This window comes from Melanotaenia boesemani, chromosome 5 (genome assembly GCF_017639745.1).
Source record: "Melanotaenia boesemani isolate fMelBoe1 chromosome 5, fMelBoe1.pri, whole genome shotgun sequence".
Taxonomy (NCBI): domain Eukaryota; kingdom Metazoa; phylum Chordata; class Actinopteri; order Atheriniformes; family Melanotaeniidae; genus Melanotaenia; species Melanotaenia boesemani.
In genome coordinates, this window is record NC_055686.1 from 13,071,586 (window position 1) to 13,095,330 (window position 23,745).

Consider the following 23,745-nt stretch of genomic DNA (forward strand, 5'->3'; position numbering starts at 1 on the left):
ATCGTCTTCAAAATAAAGATTGGAACTTTTGTTTAATCGTGACTGAATTAAACATCTTTTGAGGATTTTCTCTTCTTACAGACTAACAGTCTCACTCCCAAAGTGGGGGTCTGACTCAAATTTATGACTTGGTTTCCAGCTCCACAGGTCAACAAAGGTCAACTCTCCCCAACCTGGACTGAAAGGACTTCATTAGGTTATTTACGAGACCTGGGAAATTTCTGAACTTTAATCCTCTGCAACATAAATTTGCTTTTTAGTTAACAGCCAAAGGATCCCAAATGCAACTCTTCATCCCAATGTCCACTTTGAAACTGTTTCTTATTAAACTTGTGTTTTCCTTCAACTGATAAGCGGAAACCCCCTTTAACAGGACACCTGGACACACCAAGAAACGTTTATCTTAACATTCCAGAGGGTAATAAAGTGTCTTAATGTTTTTCTGTGCCCCAGCACAAGAGGAGACAAAGACTTTGTGTGAAGAGTAAAAGATCATACTTTTACTAGTCAACAATGTTCATTTAAATAGATACATATATATATATATGTGTGTTTTATCTTGATACCATGCGCATGCATATAATCATTATCATTTTGTACAAGGTTTAATCAACAAGCTTGACTAATTGGTGACCTGAAACTTTATTACTGTGTTTGTGTGAGATATAACCTTTTTTTACTGTTTTCTTGTCTTTTCGATGATTCACTGATGGATTTTAATGATGTCTCATTTAAGGCTTTAATAACTTGGATATATAGATATATTCACAAAATGTTTAATTTGATAACTCTTTACAACATGATCAGACCAGCCCCTCTGTATCTGCTATCTGACCCGAAGCCAGCCCACAAGACTGTTATTGGTCAAGATAATGGTCACACATTCCTCCATGGGGTGGGTCTCCAAACTAACACTTTTAAACTCAGAACAAAGAGTTTAGTTAGTTTCTGTTTGTTCTGTTCGCCCTCTTCTTCTTCTTTTTTTGGCCCTTCCTTCTTGGTCTTCCTCCGTTGCTCTCTGCTTTAAGTGGACTTCAAGTCCTCTTCAACCCATCCTCTCCAGACATGGCCTTCTTCCAGAGTTAGGACACTTGGTCTGAACGCCAGAGAGAGAAAGAGAGAGATGCTGCCAGAGAATTAAGTTTGCAGTGATGTGAAGAACATCACCCGATACTAAAGTTGGTGCCTGCATACAAGATGCATGATTGATCAATTTTTGGCTCTTTTTGGACTCCGTAGTTCATTCCCTTTTTCCAGCTAATACTTCGCTTTTCTTGAGTTATGTTTTTATCTTTTGGACTTTTAATATAGATCCTACAGAGTTCTTTTGAACTGACTTAAAGCTGGACCTTTTCATCTTTGTCATATCACCGCAAGTCATTCACTGTCCATCATCGATACCACCAGCCGAGCCGCGGGAGAGTCCGCATCTGCAGAGCTGCCTGATCTAAACCTTCGGACCACCACATGACACATCTTCTGGCCTTCTGGAAGTCGCTCGGGATCCAAACCACCTGCGCCAACTTCCTCACTTGCCATCAGAGTCACCACAACGGTCGTAAGTCGGCTCGATCCAAACAGAACCGGACGAGTCCTGCTCGGATCAATTCTCTGCTTATCTGCTCAAGAATGGTTGGTTGTCTGACAGTGATCTAGTAGTTCTACATCTTAGTTAAACCTCCAGTTTAACAAATGAGAGTCAAGTTTCCCTTTTTCCTTTTAGGATTTAGAGATCTTTTTTTAGTCCTGAACCTTAGTTTAATTAACACCGCAGGTTAATTAACTTTTGTTCATTTCTTGCATACATTTCATTCATTCTGACACATTGAAATAAGATTTTGGTTTGAACTCCATATTCTGCATTTACCAATGTTTGATTCATTTCTCCATGCGAAGTCCTTTGTACATATTTCCTTTTCATTTATGCATGATTAGTTTAGTAATAAATATTCCATATTTATCCTAAACTGGTCTGGTTATTGTGAACTTCTCCTTTGAACCATGTTATGGGTCCCTTCGACGTAAGAATTCACGTTAGTAGCGTCCTGAGACTGATTGATTGATAACTGGTTGATTTCTAGCTTGAATTAATTAATTTATTAAATTAATTAATTTAGTTCTCTAATGGTGTCCACACAGCCATTAGATTAGGAAAGCTATCTGTGTGGTGGTGCCCCACGAGTAAATTCATAAATAATTCCAAGAAATTATTAAAATTAATAATTTTATTAAACATCTTCGATGTTTAATGACGCTTAACGCTACACCCTGCAATGGTGACCTGTCCAGGGTGTATCCTGTCTTTCACCTGCTCATTACTGGCTTAAGATCCAGCTTCCCTGCAACCCTTAATTGGACAAAGCAGGATAGATAATGGATGGATTTTGGAAGATTTTGGAAAGTTTGGACAAAGTTACAGCCTGTTTCCACTCAGAAAGCAACAATGCATCAACTATTCTCTTACATTACTTTTATTTGCAAGTTAATGCGGTCGTGAGACTTTGCCTTTTATTCTGCAGAAGGATGTGTTTTGCAAACTCCCTCACAGCACCCATTCCCCCGTCATGGCTGCAGGGGTACTGTGCTGCCCTGACTGCATCTCTGGGAGCGTCGCCGGGCACTGCACTCAGGCCTGCCTTGTTCAAAAAATAGGCATCTCGTTTATTGTTACCTGGGAGGAAGAAAACACCAAATTTACATTCAAAAGCCTCACTGATCAAGGATCTACACAATCCACCCATGGTGTAGTCCGGTTTAAGTTTACATGAGCAAACTGTCGAGCCAGGCTCCACAGAGGCAAATAAATCCACACCTTTGGTTGACACTGGTGTTCATGTCATTGCATTGTTTTGTTCTCATAAAAAAGCCAAATGCACAGCTCATTGTGTTTAAGAGACCAAAGGACAAAAAAGCCAAATTAAAGACTCCATCCACCAAATTAGCATGAGGACATGAAACAGGTGACAGCAGGCATGATTCTGTCCAAATAAGAACAAAAATTGCCAGTTAACTCAATTTTAATGATTTCTGCCTTTGTCTGTGCTTCAGAGCAATGACTTGAAGTTACTAATAACCAAAAACATGAAAAAAAAAAACTCTGATTTGGTCTTTTATGTCTGAAAAAAATCTAAGTGAGCTTTTTGGATTTGCAGTGCATTTCACATTCTTAGATCATAACAGAAATATCCAGCCAGAAGGTGAAACTTTTGATATCCCATTTGTCCTTGAATGCAGCATCAGCAGACGCATTGTTATCAAAATAAAGTTGTAAAATCTATTTAAAAGTAGTATAAATAGGAAACAGATCTTAAATTTAACGCTCTAAAAACTGAACACAGCATAATTTGGATCAAAGGTAAAATCCAGTATTTGTAGAAGAGTTTTGAAAAGTGTATAAACTCACTTTTTTTAAAAAAACACCTGAGGCTGCGTTACAAACGGCTCGCTACAAAATTGTACCTAAAACAGTGATCAGTTCTAACCGTGTGTGACCAAGCTGCAGATAAGGGAAATGTAAATATTTGAGAATCAGTTTGGTGTGTGGTAGTCTAAGCTGGGTTTAGTGTGTGCTAGTGTGAGCCTTCTTCTCATTTCACTAAATACTTTATAATAATGTCCTTCAATGGTAAAGAGTACAATGAATCTCAAAAGAATTCAATCCTGCAGGAGACAGCAGTGAAGAGCAATAAGTGGCTCACTTCATGTCCTAAGATTGATTAATGTGACAGTACATGTGCCTTTTATGAAGCTGTTGTTTGTCCTTCTATGCTATTTTGACAAGAGCAAGTCAGACTTGTCATTAAGGGTCAGATTCTGAAAAAAAAGGCTAAAAGTATCTAGAATAATGTGAAAACAAATATTCACAAAATGGAAAACTCTTCCTTTAATTAAAACTGAAGCAAACTTAATTTAATAATCAATTAATTCTTTTAAATGCATAAAAATAGTTCTGTTTGCCTTCAAGAGACCTGTTTTATTCCAAATACAAATCAAACTCAGATGTACTCAAAGTTTAAAGAATACATGCTTTATAGTATTAATTTTATTAAAAGGTTAAAGCTTTACCCATATACGCCACATCCTTCCAATTCCATTTTTTCTTCTCCAGGAATGGCTGCAGATCTTTTAGTGGATCCTTTCCGACCTGCATCATCTTGCATCTCGTCCTCCGTTTAAATTTGATAGCAAGCGATTTGGCCAAAGGGTCCAGGCTTGAGGTCAGCAGCAGGACCTGGTAAAAGTAGTGATGAGGCTTGTGCAACATACAGGCCAATTTAAAAAAACCACTGTTTATACAGCCGAGGAATCCAACCTCCACATTTTGTTTCTGTAGCAGGCGGAGGCCTGTTACATCTCTGGCGTTGATAGACAACATCTCCTCTTGGGATTTGGACTGATCGATCCTCCGATGAGTTAAACATCCCCACACCTTACACAGCATCAGGCGAACCTGTCCAAAGTAACCGTACCTGGTGGGAGCCAATAAAAGAAAATTGACAAAACAAGAATAAAGCAACACAAAACAAAGGAAAAAATATTATGAGTGGAAAAAAGACACAACAACAAAAAAACAGAACAACTAAAAACAAAAACAAACAGTTGGGTGTCCAGACAGGCTGGACAGAAAAATGACTCAAATCAAAGAAATGGAGGAAGAAAATAAATAATTTAATGAATGAACCTAAAGAAAATAGATAAATGTGTATGTGTGAGCTGCAACAGCTGAGAAGTGACCTAAAACACTACAAAAACAATTAAACCAGGAGAGACTGGCTTAAAAAGTGGTGGTATGTGTCCAACCTGAGAACCCTTTGCTCTGCCACGGGCCAGTCTATGTCCACGTCAATGTCCACACTGTACTCTGGACGCATCTCATAGTATCCTATCTTACCACCCTGGAGAAAGGTCAACACAGACATGACATCAGACATGCTATACCCTGTGCTGAGACATGCAACTCATTTAAAACACTTTAAGAAGGACAGAATGGCACAGTTACCTGCAAACAGCACTTGTTCATAATGAGGTCCTTGGTGGCGAAATAAAACGAGCCATTCTCACATAACTCTCCATCCCAGTCCTGACGTCGTGGCCGTTTCATAGGGTCCAGATTCACAGGCCGAGTTGCTTCAGAGGCTGGGAGGAAGCAGGATACACTAAATGCCAAACAAACATGTTGCACCCACCATTTTCATGGAAGGTTGTAAAATACTTTGACCTGTGGCTTTTTAAAAATGGTGTATATGACTGCTGCACCTATCAACCATAGATGGGGTCCATCTACCATTCAAATTCCATAAAAACCTCTGTTTGGTGTGCCATATGACGTTAGTGACAATGAAGAAACAAAGATTTTGTTGCTAATCTAACAAGGGAAAATCTTAATACCACTCAGTGATGTATACTGATCGGCCACAGCATTACAACCACTGACCAGTTACAGTGGTACCCGACAGTGAATGGTACATATAAGTGAACTTTTTAACCTTAAGCCTTTATCGAGTGAGGAACCATACTTGGTCACTTTGTTAAATATACAAAACACTTCAGCATGGTACGTCATGAAGTAATAGAACCACATAGAGTTGTCCCCATCAAAGACCAAGCTACATCCCTGGTACTTCACTGAGATTTACTTTCAACATAATAATGAAAAGAAGCCATTAGTATTCATAACTTATTACTGTAAAATGTTATTGTAGTAAAAAAAAAAAAAAACTATATTTAAAGTCTTAATAACACTCTTCTCAGCGAGGGCCTGATAAAGAGTTAAAGTTGATGCATTGCAAGCAGAGACTGTGCCAGGTGTGGAGATTTGAGTGACATTGACATGGGTCAATCCGAGATGGACAGACGGCTGAGTCATAGCATTACAACAACTGCAGTTCTTATGGGAGTGTGGTCAGACTGCAGAAAACAGTCAAAGAAAGGTAAATGAGGTAAACAGATATTCAAAACCAAGGCTAACTGGTTGGCTTAATCTTTGTTTTTATGTTTGTTATTTATATTTTGTGCACGCTACTGTACATGTTTCCTGTCTGTGTATTAAGATTTGCATGATTACTCCAAGAAAGTGGAGGATATTTTTAGCTGTTACACATCATTAGCTGGTGACAACAACAGAAAATCAAGGGAGAGAAGATGCAAATAAAGTCTCTGTTCAGCGTAAAACTGGGGATGATGTAGTACATAGTATAATTGTAAATATTCTTGAAAGAAGATCAGGTGTCTCTTCGCTTACATCCTTTCTTGACCTCCGTCCAGCGAAACTGGTGTCTCCTGACCACAGAGAAGACAGAAGTGTAGCCTTTGTCTGTGATCATCTCTAAGGCCTCCTTCAAGTGAAACGGGTGGAGACATGGGGATGTAGCCTGAATGTTACATATCACATCAACTTCAACATCTGTTAACAAAAAGGAAGTTATTTAGATCTACAGAGCTGGCTGGTTTGGATGCTTTCCATCCTGGACACTGAAGTGATGTTTGCACATACATATCCAGGTGTGGTTATGATACCTGGGTTGCGGCAGACAAACTCTTGGATGGTTTCTAGTGATGTAGAAGAGTCCCTGGAGACTTTACGGCTTCTCCGGTGCACCTTTGCTCCCCAGTTTTTTGCCACTTCTTCAATCTCATCATGGTCAGTTGATACCCACACACTGGTGAAGTTAACACATCATTATTACTTTTTATTATTAGTATTTATTTTCATTTAAAGTGACAACTACATAAAAGAAAAAAATCATTTAAATGTGGCCTCTTATTATTGATAAATGACTGGAGAATACACATGTGAACAATATTAAATAAATCCTTAGAAACTGTTTGAAACCTTTATTGGCTCATTTAATAAAGCAAAAAGGTTTTAGGACCTACATGAAGTTTTTTATATTATTAATAAAATTGCAGAACTGAATTAAAATTGTTTGCAATAATCTAGCAGCTAAACTTGCTGTGGACTAATACGCTTATAATTTGTTATGTAGAAATGGACCAAGACATCAGTTTACAGGCTAGTATTGCACTATGAGCATAAAAGCCTGATCCTGAAGAGTCTGCAGAATAGATGCAGATGAGATTGTTTAACCCTGAAATTTTTTTCTGCATAAAACAGAAGCGATTGTGTGATTTTGATCTCTCAGGTTGAAATAATTAAACATTTGTTAGCTTGCAACTTGAAATCCTTTTGTAAATATTTTCAATACTTAAATAAATAAAAAATTAACCAAAGTTTAGTTCTTGCAAAAGTTTAATGAATGTCAGGCCAACGTTTCTAATCTTTCTGAATGACTGAGGCAGTTTAAAGCAAGCGTGAAATTTATGAATGAAACATCCTGCTGCAGGGAAGTAGGTAATCAAGTTGTTCCACTCTAAGTGGAAAAAGGAGGCTCACACAGCTGTCAACTCATAGTACTGACTTGTTACTTCAAAACGTATAGTTGCTGTCTTTTTTCAGTTTTCAATATCTTCATTTTTTTTACTGCATCAGGGGAAAATTAAAAATGACAAGTCAGTCACTGGTGCACTTGAACGCAACAGCTGCTAATTTACTAACATAGCGTAAAATAATTTTATGCGGCCTACCTGTCAAACGCATTGGAGTCAATAGCAGCCCTTAGCACCCACCCAATGAGGGGGACACCGGCTAACTTTTTGATGTTTTTTAACTTGATCCCCTTGCTACCTCCCCTGGCCAGAATCAAAGCAACTATGTTCCTTTTTCTTTCTCCTCTTGTCTTCACTGGTGGTAGCAGATTCTTCCTGTTTGTCATTACACTGTCGATGTTGCTTGGAAGAGGGTCCCTCCCGCTTCCCGTTTTTAATGTCTGCGTGTCGCTTCTTTTGCGCCCTTCGGGACCTCGATGGTGCCATAGGCTGTACAAAGTCTTCTGGTATCCAACTCTATGGTGTTAGCAAGCAACTGTGCACCTTTGTCCTCTTCTTAGGGATGTTATGCTCGAGTCGATGTGCTCGATCACATGTCGATCATGTGACACGGAAGTGTTGCGAGCGTTGTTTTTTTTTTTTTTTTTTTTTTTTTTTTTAACTTTATTTCAAAGTTTGTTGAATACAATCAGAACAGAATAAATGTTCAACATGCTGGCAGACAACGTCAAATACAAACGCAACAGGCGCATAAGGGATGCGCAAATACAAGAGATAGAGATAGATTTTAAATGAAAAGAAAATAAATAAATACATAAAAAAAAACATGATTTTTAAATACACGTAGAGCTTCTAATGTTGTGTAGAGATTCACAGCATTCTTCCCTTTCGTGTGACTTAGAGAATAGAAATATTGGTTTAACTCTTTGTGAAAAGCAAAGAATTTGGGTATGGATTTCATAAACCTATTCTTGTTTATGAAAAACTTTCCAAGTATTACAATGGAGTTCAACATATTGTGACAGTTATTTTTTAACCATAAAACCAAATAAAACATTCTCTCTTTTTATAACAGGAACAGGCAGAAATTTAGATAACCAATGAAATAAGTCTTCCCAAAAGGCACTGGTGAAGATACATTCACAGAACATGTGATCTGTGGTTTTAATATGATTGAAACAGAATATACAATTATTACAGTCAAAACCAAAACGGCTATAAAGAAAATCAGATGAAGGATAAATTCCATTGAGGATTTTAAAATGAATTTCCTTGGCCCTTGGAGCAACGGGAGCATTAAAGAAAAAGGATCTCAGATATTCTATATCTTTTTTGGAAAAAAAAACTTAGAGAGTGAATCACGAGATGTGGAGAATGGAAGCAGTTCTTTGTTAAAAATATGTCTAATAGTGAGGTTATTTACTTTAGATTCAAACAAGTTCTTCCCCTGCACCAAAAGCGAAGGACGATTTGAAGTAGTTCCAATTAGTGTTGTCTCTGAGCAGGATTCAGCACGCCAAAAGGCACGTGATAGACCAAACGAGGCCTCGTTACGTCATCAGCGCGTGAGCAGCACGCGGGGTCTTTGAAAGGACCGGGCTTGTCAATCTCTCAGAGCTTCCAAACGCTGAGGAGATCGCGGATTTTTGAGATGAGATTCTGCTAGCGATTCTGCGACATTACATTTTGACAACAAAATTAGGGCAAGCATCATATCAGCATCAATTTGTACTGGATTACATTTAACTTTTAGAGATTTTGGGAAACAAACGTCTGCCAGGGTTACTGCTGAAGGAGCTCGGAGTGTGAGAGAAGGACTATATGTGCTACAAACGGTTGTGCCACACTCAACAACGATCAGTTATGCAAAAAAAAACAACTCATGAGGTAGACGATAACACGCATTTGCAATATCTATTATAAATAATAAGACACAAAACAGTAAACAATTTTACTACAACTGAATAAAATCACTAACACAGTCACTCTCCACGTTGCACAAACACCCTTCCCTCATACGTCCCCGCTATGAGTAGACTACTATCATTACAGATTGGTATACTTAAGTTACACCACAATTCTGTTACCTAAACAAATGTTACCTAATACCCCTCTTTGTTATTTATATGAACAGCAGAAAATAAATATTCACTCAGATGGTAGATTACGTATCGTTTATTGAACATGTATTCCAAGTTGAGATAGGGATGACAGATGTGAGTTTTTTCTTTTGTGTGTGTCCAGCCCTTTTTGTGTCTTATGCATCAGGTGTGGGACTTGTTTTATGCTAAATGAAAAACAGAAGATTTTTTATGGTACATTGTGAGAGTGTGTTTTAAGGTACTCTAACACTACGCTCCTTTGTATGCAGTAATTTTTCATTTCTAAAACTTACACAACAGACTGAATCAGAAGTGAAGAGCAACTGAGAACAAAAATTATGTTTAGTTTAGTGATAGAATAAAGTTTCTGGTAATTTCTATTAAATTGTCGCCAAGAGATTTATTATTCACATTAATCTGGCAAAACAGCTGTTTTTCTTTATTTCTGTTTGAAGTTGCCATGTAGTGAGGTTTAGAAATGAATAACTCAGTGATTAGGTGTAGACATTAAAAATACCAGATTTGGGTCTGGAAAATATCATATATGCTTTTTACATGAATGCAACCTCACAATGATATACATTACTGTAAAAAGAGCAAAATGTTCGGCTAAGAAAGACATAATATGTTGACATGGTTACTTAATACACCCAACTTTAACTAATATATAACTTGTTTTAGATTAACTTGACCAAAGGGTTCATACCATTTTCTTTTTCTTAAATCCTCTGCTTCTGAAGGTGAGACCATTTCAGCATTGCTTGTACCAGTCACAAACTCACAGGCTTCATCAGTACCAAACCACAGTGCCATCACAGGTTATACTAACGCACCTCTACCACCTCCAAACCCTTGGTCCCGCTCCAGCAGCCGCAGAAGGTTCACCTTAAGTGGGGCCGCTGGAGGACCATTACGACCATGACACTGTGACCGTTGAGAGCAAATGGATGGAAACTAAGGTTGGAAAACCATACAAAGATAATCATGTAATGAGTGACACATGAAAACTTAGGAAAGTTTACAACTTAACTCTTAAGGACACAATTGCCGTGGGAGGAAAAACAACAAACTGTTACAAAGAAGGTAATGGTTGATGTAATAGCAAATATTTCCTTACATTCAGAAATCCAAACCATCACGACATGTAGCAGAATATCCTTCAAACTTTGCCTTGAGACATATTAGATGCTTGGCTCAGATGTTGAGTTTCCTGTGGTCTTAATTAAATGTCAGTGGCATATTTTAAGAAAATGATATTTTAAGGGCATGGCATCATCATCACTCCACTCACACTCCCTTTTCCAGAGTCTACCCTAGAATATCATTGATAGACATTATTGCAAATGAGAGTAGGGCTGGGCAATGTGGCTAAAAAATAAAATCTCTACTTTTTTTTCCACAATTAAATTAGATTTCCTCAATGACAACGGGTAAAATGGTAAAGGGTAACAGGTGGAATCAGTCGGGGCAGGACGGACACTCAAAAGGGAGACACAATGGCATGAAGGAACATGTACCTGAAACTAGAGGAGAGTTAGGGATTTCATAATAAAACAGACAAACCAGAACAGAAAACAGAACGAGACAGAACATAACAAACTTGACGAGACATAACAGCAGTTCAACCACAGAAAGCTGGTTTTGGTCCATTTTTAAGCAAAATGCTCTTGCAAGACATGTCTTGAGTGGCTGATTTTTTTTTAAAGCATAATAATTAATATTAAATTTCAGGAACACTGAAGTTACATTATGATCATCTTGGGAGAAAACCATGTCATAGTTCTTCCTTCCTATGTAGACTTCCTAACCTCTGAGCTCCACTGATGGCCTAGTCCTCCATGTTTTGTTGAGACTGCCCTCCGTATAACTCTACTATTGCAATCTTTTTGCATGCCAGTACAACCTAATTACTTTCAAAGAATAAATTACCTCTTGTGGACATGACACTTACTGCATGTGAGGTGTAACAATAGCATCTCTGAAGCTCAAGACTGAATGTAAAAAGACTATTTTGGCTAAACTATTTTGGCACTGCCAAGTTTCTCACTGAACTTAACACAAAAGTAAATAAAAAAATCTTATGCTGGTCTTAAGCAGGTACCATAAATACATGATCCATGTCCTGCCGCTTTATGAGATTGAACCTGTAAAGACGGTTGAAACATCAGTGTGTTTTACTGCTAAACAGTAGGGCTGCACGACATCAGGAAAACATGCAGCCCTGCTAAGCAGCTGTAATGTTCAGTGTTTTCCACATTCTTTTAGTATCTAATCATGCTAACATTGGTTATTAGGGTTAAATACAGTCTGATATATAGTAAATATGTGGTTATTAACCAAAATAAATAAAAGGAAAGTGAAGTAAATGTTTCACAGTGATAACTGGAGATATATGAGTTAAAGGATCAACCATCAGACCCCCCAATGTAACAGATACGTAAAGGAAGAAGGGATGAATAAGCAATCATTATAAACAATGTGATGGGAGTAACAAAGTGTTTTTGCTAATGCCACTGTAGTTGCGTCCCTCATAGTGGAAACAGGACGTGAACTTGTTTTGGGGACAAACAGCAAATCTCTGGAACAATCAGTGTAAGTGATGAATTTAAAGTCCTCTGAAGTGATGGAAACATGACTGTGTGTGTTTGTAGGAACAGGTAAAGGTGTCGGAGCAGGAGATCCAGGAGTTGATTGATATGAGGACGAGTAAAATTGAAGAGATAAAGATCTCAGTGACTGAAATGTCTTTTTTTGTCTTGTTTCTTGAATTTTGCTTTATTGTTTAAATTTTTAGAGTTTAAACTGTCTTTTGTTTGTTTGTTTTGTTTTATTGTGTTTATTTTTTTACCAATATTTTAGGGTGTACATTAAATTTCCAACAATTCAGTTTCCTAATTCCAGGGATTCCAGTAACTCCTCACACTGCAAAGGGAGGTCGAAGAACTCAGAGGGAAACAAAGCGCTCTTGCTGAGCTCGCCCAGTCAGATGACCACTTACACTGTGTCAAGGTTGGTGAGGATTTAAGGTTCATTTATGGATAAGGAAGACAAATTCAGGTGGACATTCCAGATATCTCTATTATTTATTTCCATATTGTTCCTAGACATTCCCCGTCCTCTCAAAACCCTCGAATGCCAAAGACTGGTCAGGAGTGTCACTGAACACTGACCTAGGAACTGCAGCAGTCTACAAATCTCTGGCAGATGTGATGGAAAAGTTCCAGCAAGAGCTAAAGAATGTCATAGAAACTGGTCAGTGAAATATAAAACATGTGGCTTGATTCCAAGCAGACCAGGATAAACATGCTGGCACACAAGAACAGGGAGCATTTTTTTTTACTTTCTCTTAAAACCTGAATAATTCAGTCAATAGAAATGTGTGTGAAAGCCTGGATCTGGATTGTGTCACTGAAAAACACACTAATACATATTTGGAGTCTAACAGTATCATTTACCTTTTCATTATACAGTAAAACACTGCCCTCTAGTGGTAGACTTTATTTGGGCTTGTTCATTCTGATATTTGGCATCAATGTGATCAAATTTAAAGGCCTGTAAATTTAGTGCATGTTATTTCTTTTTGTCCTTAAACAGTTAATTAAAATCTAAGTCAACTTATTTTAGCTCATGATACTGTCCAGGTTATCCTGCTCCAGTACTGGGACACAGTCTAGTCCGAACACACCATAGTGAGTATTCACTCCATTTTCACCTTAAATATATCAATTTAAAATCTTTATACTCATGAAACTCATGAACTGATTAAATAATATCTGATAAAATAATCACCACAAACTTTCTAATTAAATCCATGGTAAGATTTAACAATCTGGGAATATATTTGTTTTTTTTCTGCAGGGATGAAGAGAGTACAGGAGTATGCACGTATGTTACACACATGAAAAATCTTTCAGCAGTTCATCTTTCAGTCACTAAATACATTTTTTGTGGGACTTTAATTTGATTTATTTTAGTTTCTACTAAAATGGTGCATTCATTTTGTTTTTTCACAAACTAGCTGACACAATTCCTTAAAGTTTCAGTAAAAAGAAAAAAGAAAACATATATAATTTATTATTTATAAATACAATTTCCTTGTCTGCAGTTGGACCATGAACCGCTGGGAGGCTACCTTTCCACCTTTTAACGTTGTTGTTAATAACTTTTTGAACACACCTGAGTAACGTGTCTGCTGCTGGTCGGTTAACGGAGCCATTATAATTACCTTCACATTTCCGGTCCAAAAGCTCTGGACTTTATTGTCACTCCATACCACTGTGTTTTCTTTAGGTTTTTAGCGGCTAACATTAACAATTAATATATTAACGATTTTTCACCGACGTTTTGTGACGTTACCGCAGCTGCTTGACTGAAAGCGCATTCGATGACAATTGGAAAATTTCTTTTGTATTGCTAGTAAATTATTGACAAACCTCAATTAGAGTTCAAATTTGAAAGTGAAAAACATTTAAAAGAAAGTACTGATAAAGTATTATTACTTAATTTAGTTATCCATCCTTTTGAAATGTAAACACTTAATGTTCAACAGGTACACAAAAAGCAACAGCGACTTCCCACTTCCTTGAATGCATCATTATCTAAATCATTACGTGAAGAGGGTTGATAATATTAAATTTTACCTAAATCTACCTGCTCACTGAATAACACATTTTCGGATGTAGGGAGGGGTGTGTTTTATTTAGGTTTTTAGCAGCTAACATTAAGAATTAATATATTACCGATTTTTATTTATTTTTTTATTAAGCAAAGAGTTCTTTGTTGAAGTGGATAATTATTTATTCAAACCATTTTATTATTCAAAAGCTTTTTTGTAACTACAGATATTTCTTAAATATCTTTAGATGTAAAAATCAGAATGCAGAAGGATTACTGAAGGAAGAAAGGGAATTGTTTATATTACAACTGTACAGATGGAAGCACAAATTAATGGGAAACACAATATTTTACAAAAAAATCTAAATTACAAATATTTTGTACAATATAACCTAATATATTCACAACTAAGTAATAAAAATGGGATGATCTTAAGTGACAAAATGATGATAGAAAACTGAACAATTGCGTGTTTATTTCTACCAAAAACAAATTATCGAGGCAAAAGTAACGTGCATGATAATGTATGCAGGCAGGATGTTTCATATTAAACTCAAACCAGTTAGAATGAATCACAAATTTTTAAATTTAGCTTTAATGGCAAAACATCAGCTTTACAACTGGCCAAGTCCTTTTGTTAACTTAATACAAGTTCAGAGGTTTTTTTTTGTAGGTTTTTGTTTATCTTGCAAATGTATGACCTGAATTTGTGGGTTTAGCTAAATTTCGGATGGAATTATTCCTAAAACTTGGAGTAAAGGCACAATTATGCAAATTTGAATGATTTCCCCAAGGGGATAAATAAAGGATTCATGATAAAGTTTTAATTAAGCACTAATTCATTCATTGTGCAAACTACAATTGACAGCTTACACACATGACTAAATAAGGCTAAAACTCAAAAACGGCCCATCCCAGACTGCTGCTATCAAAGAATATGAAAAGTGTGAGACACATGTTCAATAACTTCAACATCCAATATTAAACTACTCATATGATTTTTGTGGGGTTTTCCTAGACATGCCGGATGTATTGTTTGATCATCTGCACGTGTCTTTGCAGGTGAGGTGTGGAGATCGACAACAATTTGTGTCAGACACCCCTGATAGGTTTGACAGAGTTGTGTGTGTCCTGGGGAGGGAAGCTATCTCTTCTGGGAAATATTATTGGGAGGTAAATGGGTATCTAATGCAAGTCTGCTGTATGAAACTGTGGTAAGTTGGGATTAAAATTATACTTAATCATGTCTGAAATGTCACTTTAACATAATGAAGACTGGTTTTATTAGGTTCTCATTAGTTTTTGGATGAGTGAATTAGGACTGTACTCTTCTTATGGTTTATTATTGTGGCCACCAAGGGTGCATCGGTCAGAATGCATGAAAATAAGAGACTTGCTTGAACTTGAATTATTTATTGTAGTTGAGCAAGTTAAACAAGGAGATGACCATCTGGAGGCTTATTGGTAGAGCCTGTGTAGGTTTTTCGAATGTGTGTGGTTTCTGAAGCAGAAACATAACATGACAGCAAATTAGCCATACATATCCATTAGTTTGCTGTATAATTCACAACCAACACTATAATAATTACAATAACATATTCCGCATGAAAAAAACAGCCGAGGTTATGGAACAGCATGATAGAAAATAATATAATAAGCTACAATGTAAGCTAACATACGAAAATTGCTGTTCGAGTCTGCTGAGCCAGACTGGCATATTGCAGTAACAGCCTTATCCAATTAAATAAACATACTGTTAAACTGTAGCAGATCAAACATACTCACTGTTGCATGAATGCACACGGTCACAAATGAAAACAAAAGGAAAACCCAACCGAAAGAGTCACTCCTTAAAACAAACTTTTGCCGCTACACTCTGTACATCTACTTTTTCCTTTTTTCTGGAGAGGGGGAGCGAAGTGAGGCTCCACCCATCTAGTTCACGAGCAATTTATTAATCCGCCAGTAACAGACACTGTTCATTACAGCCGCCCCCAGATTTGTCCCATCAAATGTGTTATACTAAGAAGCGTTGTCTGGAACAGCGGGCAGAGGAATAAGGCAACCGGGCGGGTGTAGGTTCTATCCTTGACTTGAACTGTTGCAGTCCTGACTCTTCCGTCCGCTCCTAGGATGACCTTTGTGATGTGTCCAATGGGCCACTGTGCTCTGTGTAGCTGCGGGTCCACTATCATCACTACAGTACCGGGTTGCAGCTGGGTAGGGTCTTTGTGCCACTTAGAACGAGTCTGAAGAGTTGGGAGGTAGTGTCGGACAAAGTGGGTCCAGAATTGATCAGCTAAGACCTGTGAGTGTCTTCAGCGACGCTGACTTAAAAGCTCAGACTCTGCATACACAGCTTGTGGTAGGGAGGGATCCAGCCGCCCCATTAGAAGCTAGTTAGGGGTCACTGGATCTACATCGGCGATGTCCGTGGATACATAACCCAGTGGTTTGGAATTGAGGATTCCTTCCACTTCCACAAGTACTGTTCTAAGTATTTCTTCAGAGACGATCTGAGCCTGAATAGCAGCACACAGGGCAGCTTTCACTGATTTCACCTCTTTATCCCAGGCTCCTCCAAAATGTGGTGCACCTGGTGGATTGAACTGGAACCTGATCTGCTGCTTAGCCAGTTGAGCCTGTAGTGTGGGTTGCAAAGCCATGAAGGCCTCCTGTAACTCCCTTTCACCTCCTTTGAAATTTGTGCCCTGATCAGACAGGAGTTCTGCTGGCTTCCCCTTTCTTGCTACAAAGCGGCGAAGTGCCATAAGAAATGAGTCAGAGTTCAAGCTAGACAGTACATCTATGTGCACGGCACGTGTTGTCAAGCACTTGAATAAAATGCCCCATCTTTTCTCATGATGACGGCCAATCTTTACTGTGAAAGGCCCGAAACAGTCCATGCCTGTGGAAAAGAATGGGGGCTTCATCAGCCGTAGTCTGGAAGGTGGCAGGTCTGCCATCTTAAGTACAGATGGAGTGGCTCTCCACCTTTGGCAATCTGGGCACGAGTGCTGATGACGCTTAATAGCTTCACGACCATGGATTATCCAGTATTTACGCCGCAACTCTGCAAGGAGGCGTTCTGCACCAGGATGGTGAAGATCCTTGTCTGTGTCCTGGATAATAAGCTGGGTCACCTTATGACGTGAGTCCAGAATCACTGGATGGACGGCCTCTGGCTCTAGCTGATTGCTGCGGGGGAGCCTTCCTCCAACCCGGATGAGTCCTGCTGTCTCATCATACTCTGGAGCTAGAGAGAGCAATCTGCTGGTAGATGACACTGGTTTACCAGAACTTAGCCAGCTGAACTCCTCAGTGAAGCTGTCCTGTTGGGCTTGTCTTAAAATTTCTTTCTCTGCTCCATTATAGTCTTCAGCAGATGAACCAACATGGTCTACAGCCGCCCCGTTAGAGGACTGTGCAACAGTTTCTTTAAGAGCTCTGAAGGAGGAGTATTGGTTTAAGTCTGGTAAAATGGAACTCTTAACTGTGGTGTTGTAATAGACAATAGGCTTCTGCAGTTCAGTAGCATCCTCTATTTCCTTTGTGATGGGCAGTAGGGGCCAAAATTCAGATGTCTCTTGCAGAAAGGGGGGCCCTTGTCTCCATCTTTTCTGGCCAGACAGTTCCAACAAGGTTTTTTCTCGGGTGATGTCATCAGCGGGGTTGTTGACTGAATCCACATACCTCCAAGCCTGAGGGTCTGTCAGCTCCTGTATCTCGGCCACTCGGGTTCCCACAAATACTTTGTATCTGCAAGATTCTGATTGGATCCATGTGAGGACTGTTGTTGAATCAGTCCACAGAATGACTTCACAGATGTTGCGAGTCAGCTCCCTTTGGAGTAATTTGGCCAACTGGGCAGCAGTCAGAGCAGCACACAGTTCCAGCCTTGGCATTGATTGCTGCTTTTTTGGGGCCACTCTGGATCTTGCGGTTAAAAAGGACACCTCTACTTGACCATGTGGGCTCTCAACACGCAGGTAGGCTACTGACCCATATGCCCTCTCCGATGCATCACAAAAGATGTGTAGCTGTCTCTTGATGTTTTCAGCATCCATCTCCGGACTGACGTAGCAGCAAGGTAGGAATATCTGAGAGAGACGTGGTAATTCCTCTTGCCAGATCAACCACAACTGTAACACATCCTCAGGGAGTGATGGATCGTCCCACTCTCTTTGTTTACTCCACAAGTGCTACACCAGGATCTTGGCCCTTGTTGTGTAGGGAACAATAAATCCCAGTGGGTCGTACAGGCGTGCTAAGACTCTGTATATGTTGTGCATAGTTGGTGTGGGAGGAGCAAGTATACAGTATTTATACCTCAAAGTGTCTGAGTTGCACAGCCAAAGGAGCCCTAGAGCATGTTCTTGTGGTTCGGTGCCTGACTCATTAAGCCACAACTCGCTGCTCTCAGACCTGGCCTCTTTTGGAAGATGACTGATGACTTCAGGGTTGTTACTCGCCCATTGACACAGCTCAAATCCACCTGCAGCAAGCTGTGATGTTAGTTTGTCCACCATCTGTCGGGCTTCTTCCACAGAGGGAAAACTCTGCAGGCAGTTATCCACATAGAAACATCTTTCTATAGTGGTTTGAACGTCTTCACCTGGCTGACTGTGGTCAAACATATGTTTTTGCAGTGCAAAGGTGGCACAGCAGGGGCTGCATGTTGTGCCAAATGGGAGGACCTGCCAGGTGTAAATACTCGGTGGCTCCTTTGTCTTCAGGTCTCGCCACAGGAAGTTTAGTAGATACTTGTCCTCTGGAAGCAACCTCACTTGGTGAAACATGCCCTTAGTATCACTGCTTACAGCAACCGTATGCTCCCTGAAGCGAAGAAGTACGCCCAGCAAACTGGCACTCAAGCTGGGGCCAGGCATCAGCAGTTCATTTAGGTTGACTCCACAATAAGCAAAGGAACAGTTGAAAACTATCCTGTTCTTTCCATTGTGGCTCACCATGTGATGAGGGATAAACCATGATTCACTTGCTTTACTCCACTCCTCCTCTGGTACCTTTGTAGCATAACCAGCCTTTTCCAGTTTCCCTATCTCTCCACAATAAGCAGCTGCTCTCTGTGGGTCTCGCAGCAGACGCCTTTCTGTAGAACGGAGATTGGCTAAAACGGCCTCTTAAGGTGCGTTAAGTTGTGGCATAGCCTTTACTCTGAGGAGGGGGGTGACGTAACGTTGTATCCCATCAACATCCACTCTTGTTGTCCTAGCATTCAGCAGATGAATTGCTTCTTGAGCTTGTCTGGAACGTGTGACATGCTTCTCGTTCTTATAGGGGAGGACATCTAGTTGCCACAATCTCTCTACGTTCTGCAGAAGCTCAGTTGTGGGTGGGCTGATGGAAATGTGCATGCACTGTTGTGCTGTTGGTTGCTGATTTATGCTCTTAACAGGCCCCTGCAGAGTCCAACCCAACCTTGTTTTCACTGCAGCTGGTCCTCCGGGGGGTCCCAGACGCACAAGTTCCACAGGGGTGATGAGGTGGGGGTAATCAGATCCAATCAGCAGCAGTGGCTGCACTCTATTAAGTGCCTGAAGTGGGAGGCCCCTTAAGTGTTTATGCTTCTTCTGTAACGCTTTAACTGGATACGTGTGTTCAGCCAGCCTTAACTGATCTGCTGTGAATGCTCTGTGGATCTTGAAGGACTTGTGTGGTTGATGAGCTGGAGAAATGGTAAAGGAAACAGCATTGCCATGCTGAACCCTGATGTCTTGTCTAACTGTTCTGAGGACTAGATCTTCTGGTTCGCCAGTGAGCCTCAGTCTCTGTGCTGCAGCAGGAAGGAGAATAGTCCTCTCAGAACCATCATCAAGGATGGCATATGTCTCCAAGGTGTGACCTCCATTATGTAACAGCACTTTACTCACTTTAAGCAGGACCTGACTGCATCCAGACCTCCGGTTCAAATACAGGACTTCATTGGTGCTAACAGGGCAGAATGTATCCTCAACGGCAGATTTTAGGTTTACATCATGCAGGGCTTCCAGATGTTTGCCTTTGCATTTTTGACATACGATCTTCAAACGGCACTGTGCAGCCTGATGCGAGCGACCACATCTCCAGCACCGTTTGTTATTCTTGATCCACATCTTTCTCTGTTCACCTGTCAGCATGGCAAAGTTCGAACACTGATTGAGGAAGTGCTGGGTGTTATTACAATAGGGGCAGTAAGCTACTCTCTCTGACTTCTGGGGAGTCAAGGGGGACTTGCCCTTTGTTGCTGTGTTCTCAGGCTGGTCTATAGTCTGCAGAATACTGGTGCCTTTGCTGTGTTTATTATCATGACGGTGATCAGTCTTTGGTCCTAGTTTACTCTTGTCTTCACAATACAGAGACTCATACACTGTCTCTTGTATCTTAAACTCATAATCAAGCCAATCAGAAAGGTGCAATAAGGTAGGGATGGTAATACGCATGGGGTACAAGAATCTTCTGAACTCTGCCCGCATGTCTGGAGGCAGCTTAGACAGCAATCATGTCACATGTGACCCACAGTGAAGCTCTGTCTGTCCACTATCTCCAAGTTGGTCTAACATCATACCCACCAAATTCCTCAAAGATGTTTTTAGTACAGTTGGGCCCACCATTTTATCCATCATTAACCTGTCCTTGTTAGAAGGTGTTGTCCCCTCCTGTTTTAAACATGCTGTGGTCCAACCTCTTTTTAAAAAGCCTAATTTAAGCATTGATGATTTTAACAATTTTAGACCAATCTCAAAGCTTCCCTTTTTATCCTAAGTTTTAGAGAAAGTTGTTTCTAATCAGATTTTAGGTTTTATAAGTGAAAATGACATCTTTGAGAAATTTCAATCTGGTTTTAAAGCACTACACAGCACTGAAACAGCTCCCCTCAAAGTCTCTAATGACATTCTTTTAGCCTCAGATAGAGGAGAGAGCAGCATTTTAATTCTTTTAGATTTGAGTGCTGCATTTGACACTGTTGATCAGGCTATTTTAATCGATCGTCTTAACACCTGGGTTGGCATCACAGACACTGCACTTGATTGGTTTTACTCTTATCTGTTAGATAGAACCTTTGCGGTCACCATAGGTAATTATACTTCCTCCTCTGCCCACATTGCCTGTGGTGTACCACAGGGCTCTATTTTAGGTCCCATTCTGTTTTCACTTTATATGCTCCCTCTAGGACACGTTATAGCCTGACATAACGTGTCCTTCCACTGTTATGCGGATGACACACAGATTTACCTCCAGCTGAGACCAGGGGACACTGGAGGCCTAGCTGCTGTGTTAGAGTGTTTCAACGATGTGAACAGTTGGATGGCACAAAACTTTCTACAACTCAACAGTTCTAAATCTGAAATTATCTTAATCAACCCTCCTCACTCCACCGCCCATATTGTAGACAGTCTTGGTCCTCTTTCCACTAACATCACACCATCTGCCAGAAACCTAGGTGTAATATTTGATTCCAATTTTAATTTTCACCTTCACATTAATAAAGTCATCCGGTCCTGTTTCCTTCACCTGCGCACAATCAGTAAAATCAAACCTGTACTCTCCCAACCTGATCTAGAAAAAGTCATCAATGCACTCATCTTCTCCAGACTTGATTACTGCAACTCCCTCCTCTCCGGTCTCGAAAATAAATCCCTCTCTCGCCTCCAACTTGTTCAAAACGCAGCTGCTAGGCTTCTCATTGGTGGCAATATAATACAACATATTACCCCTGTTTTAGCCTCGCTGCACTGGCTTCCTGTGCGTTTTAGAGTTGATTTTAAGGTTTTACTGATTACTTTTAAAGCTCGTTTAGGGTTGGCACCCAGCTACATTACGGACTTACTGACACCCTACGAGCCTCTGCGCAGCCTTAGATCCTCAGGCAGGTCTCTTTTGGTTGTTCCGGGGTCGAAACTCAAGACCAAAGGTGACCGAGCTTTTTCTGTCCGTGCCCCTCGACTCTGGAATGGTCTGCCTGAGGAGATAAGGCTGGCACCATCAGTATACATCTTTTAAATCACTTCTTAAAACACACTTTTATCGATTGGCCTTTTTATAATATTATAATATTTTATCTATTTAATTTTCATGCTTTGCTGTGTGATGTTCAGCACTTTGTAAACTCTGTTTTTAAAAGTGCTATACAAATAAAGATTTATTATTATTAATATTATTATTAATAAGATTGGAATATTTGTGGACTATGAGAATGGACAGGTGTGGCATGGAAAAAAAGTCTTTTACATAACTTGTATCAACATCATATAAACAATGAGATCACGTCTCCTTTCCTCACTAATATTGGCTAACAAATGTATTTCCTTATAGTTTTGTTGTGTAATTATAATGTATTCCCCAATTCTTTTTTCTCTCTTTCCCACAGGTGTCTTTTTACAACGTTGATGCCAAAGTCCACATCTGCACCTTCAATGACATTTTCACTGAAAATCTCTACCCGTTCTTCAGTCCCTGCACTAATAAATCTGGAAAGAACGACATACCAATGAGTATCACGCCAGTTAACATGACAGATTAATATCTGTTTTGTTTGATAACTTGATTTTTGTTCTGTGTGCTTAAATGCTTTGTCATAAATATATGACAAATAGATTCCAACTAATACAACCTAAATCTCTAAACATTTACAGTGTCTGAAATAAATGACAACCTCCATGTTTTAGAAATGTGGGAAAGTTTTTCTAAAAGCTTAAATTTGTCATTTTTAAATATGAACGATTAAATGAATCAAATGAATGGTTTTTACTAAGCCTCAGCAGAGCTGAATGACGGATGAGTCTTCAGGTGTGTTGTAGGAGGGATGCATCTAAAAGTTGCAGGATAGTAGTTCATAAGGACTGGACTTGGGCACTCCTGATCTAAGACATTTTAAGTCATGCTGAATATTAGATTTGTGGTTTTATAACATTTAAATATGTGTTTTGTCCTTTTGCATTTTATATCTCATATGGTTGATGAAAAAAGTGGAGAAACACTGCTTTAGTGAATTATATTTTAATAAATAAAATAATTATTAAAAGGTTTTGGTGTGTAAAAATCAGTGGGGTGGTGGTGTTGGATGTGCATGGGAATGAAAGTTATGTGTATATTGTATGATGTAAAAGAAACATGAAAAGGATCATCATAGGATTGCCTGCTGTTGGGAAGAGAGCGACAGATGTTAAATACTACCAGGTGATAAAAACTAGGAACACAGGGCTCGTGAGTTCCCAGCAAGCACAATAAAAACAAACAAAAATCTAGTAATAAGACTGTACTAGCCTCAATGCCAAACAGCTTTGAAAAGCTTTTGTAACATCATGGTTACAAGATATAAACTGAAGGTGGAAATAACCAATTGTCTGAGTGTCTCACCAACAAGATCATCAGCATCAGTGCTACAACAGTACAAGCAAAGTGCAGTCAGCCACTACAAATCTTTAAAATCATTAGCCTTGGGAAAGAATGTCACAGCTGGAAAAAAGAGGAGAAAGGCTTCACACCTGGGTTGACCCGAGTTACCACACTCCCAGATTACTCATAAATGTAAAAACTGACCAGGGTAACTATAATAACCTAATAACCAAGTCCCGCATTTTATTTTATGCATATAAACACTATTTCAGTGTGGTAACGGATGCAGTATGGATCGTATTATGGA

The 23,745-nt window shown here is 39.4% G+C and overlaps 1 protein-coding gene across 1 annotated transcript; it reads right to left on the bottom strand.

Moving 5' to 3' along the window:
• Nucleotides 1–2,210: 2,210 nt before the first annotated feature.
• Nucleotides 2,211–7,996, bottom strand: LOC121640847 (N-acylneuraminate cytidylyltransferase-like). The gene is made up of 8 exons (XM_041986744.1): nucleotides 7,585–7,996; nucleotides 6,517–6,659; nucleotides 6,242–6,403; nucleotides 5,000–5,136; nucleotides 4,801–4,895; nucleotides 4,313–4,469; nucleotides 4,066–4,231; nucleotides 2,211–2,671 (listed from the first exon to the last, which is right to left on the bottom strand). The coding sequence occupies exons 1-8, from the start codon at nucleotides 7,770–7,772 to the stop codon at nucleotides 2,472–2,474; spliced, it is 1,248 nt and encodes a 415-aa protein (XP_041842678.1). The 5' UTR covers nucleotides 7,773–7,996; the 3' UTR covers nucleotides 2,211–2,471.
• Between the last annotated feature and the right edge of the window lie 15,749 nt (nucleotides 7,997–23,745).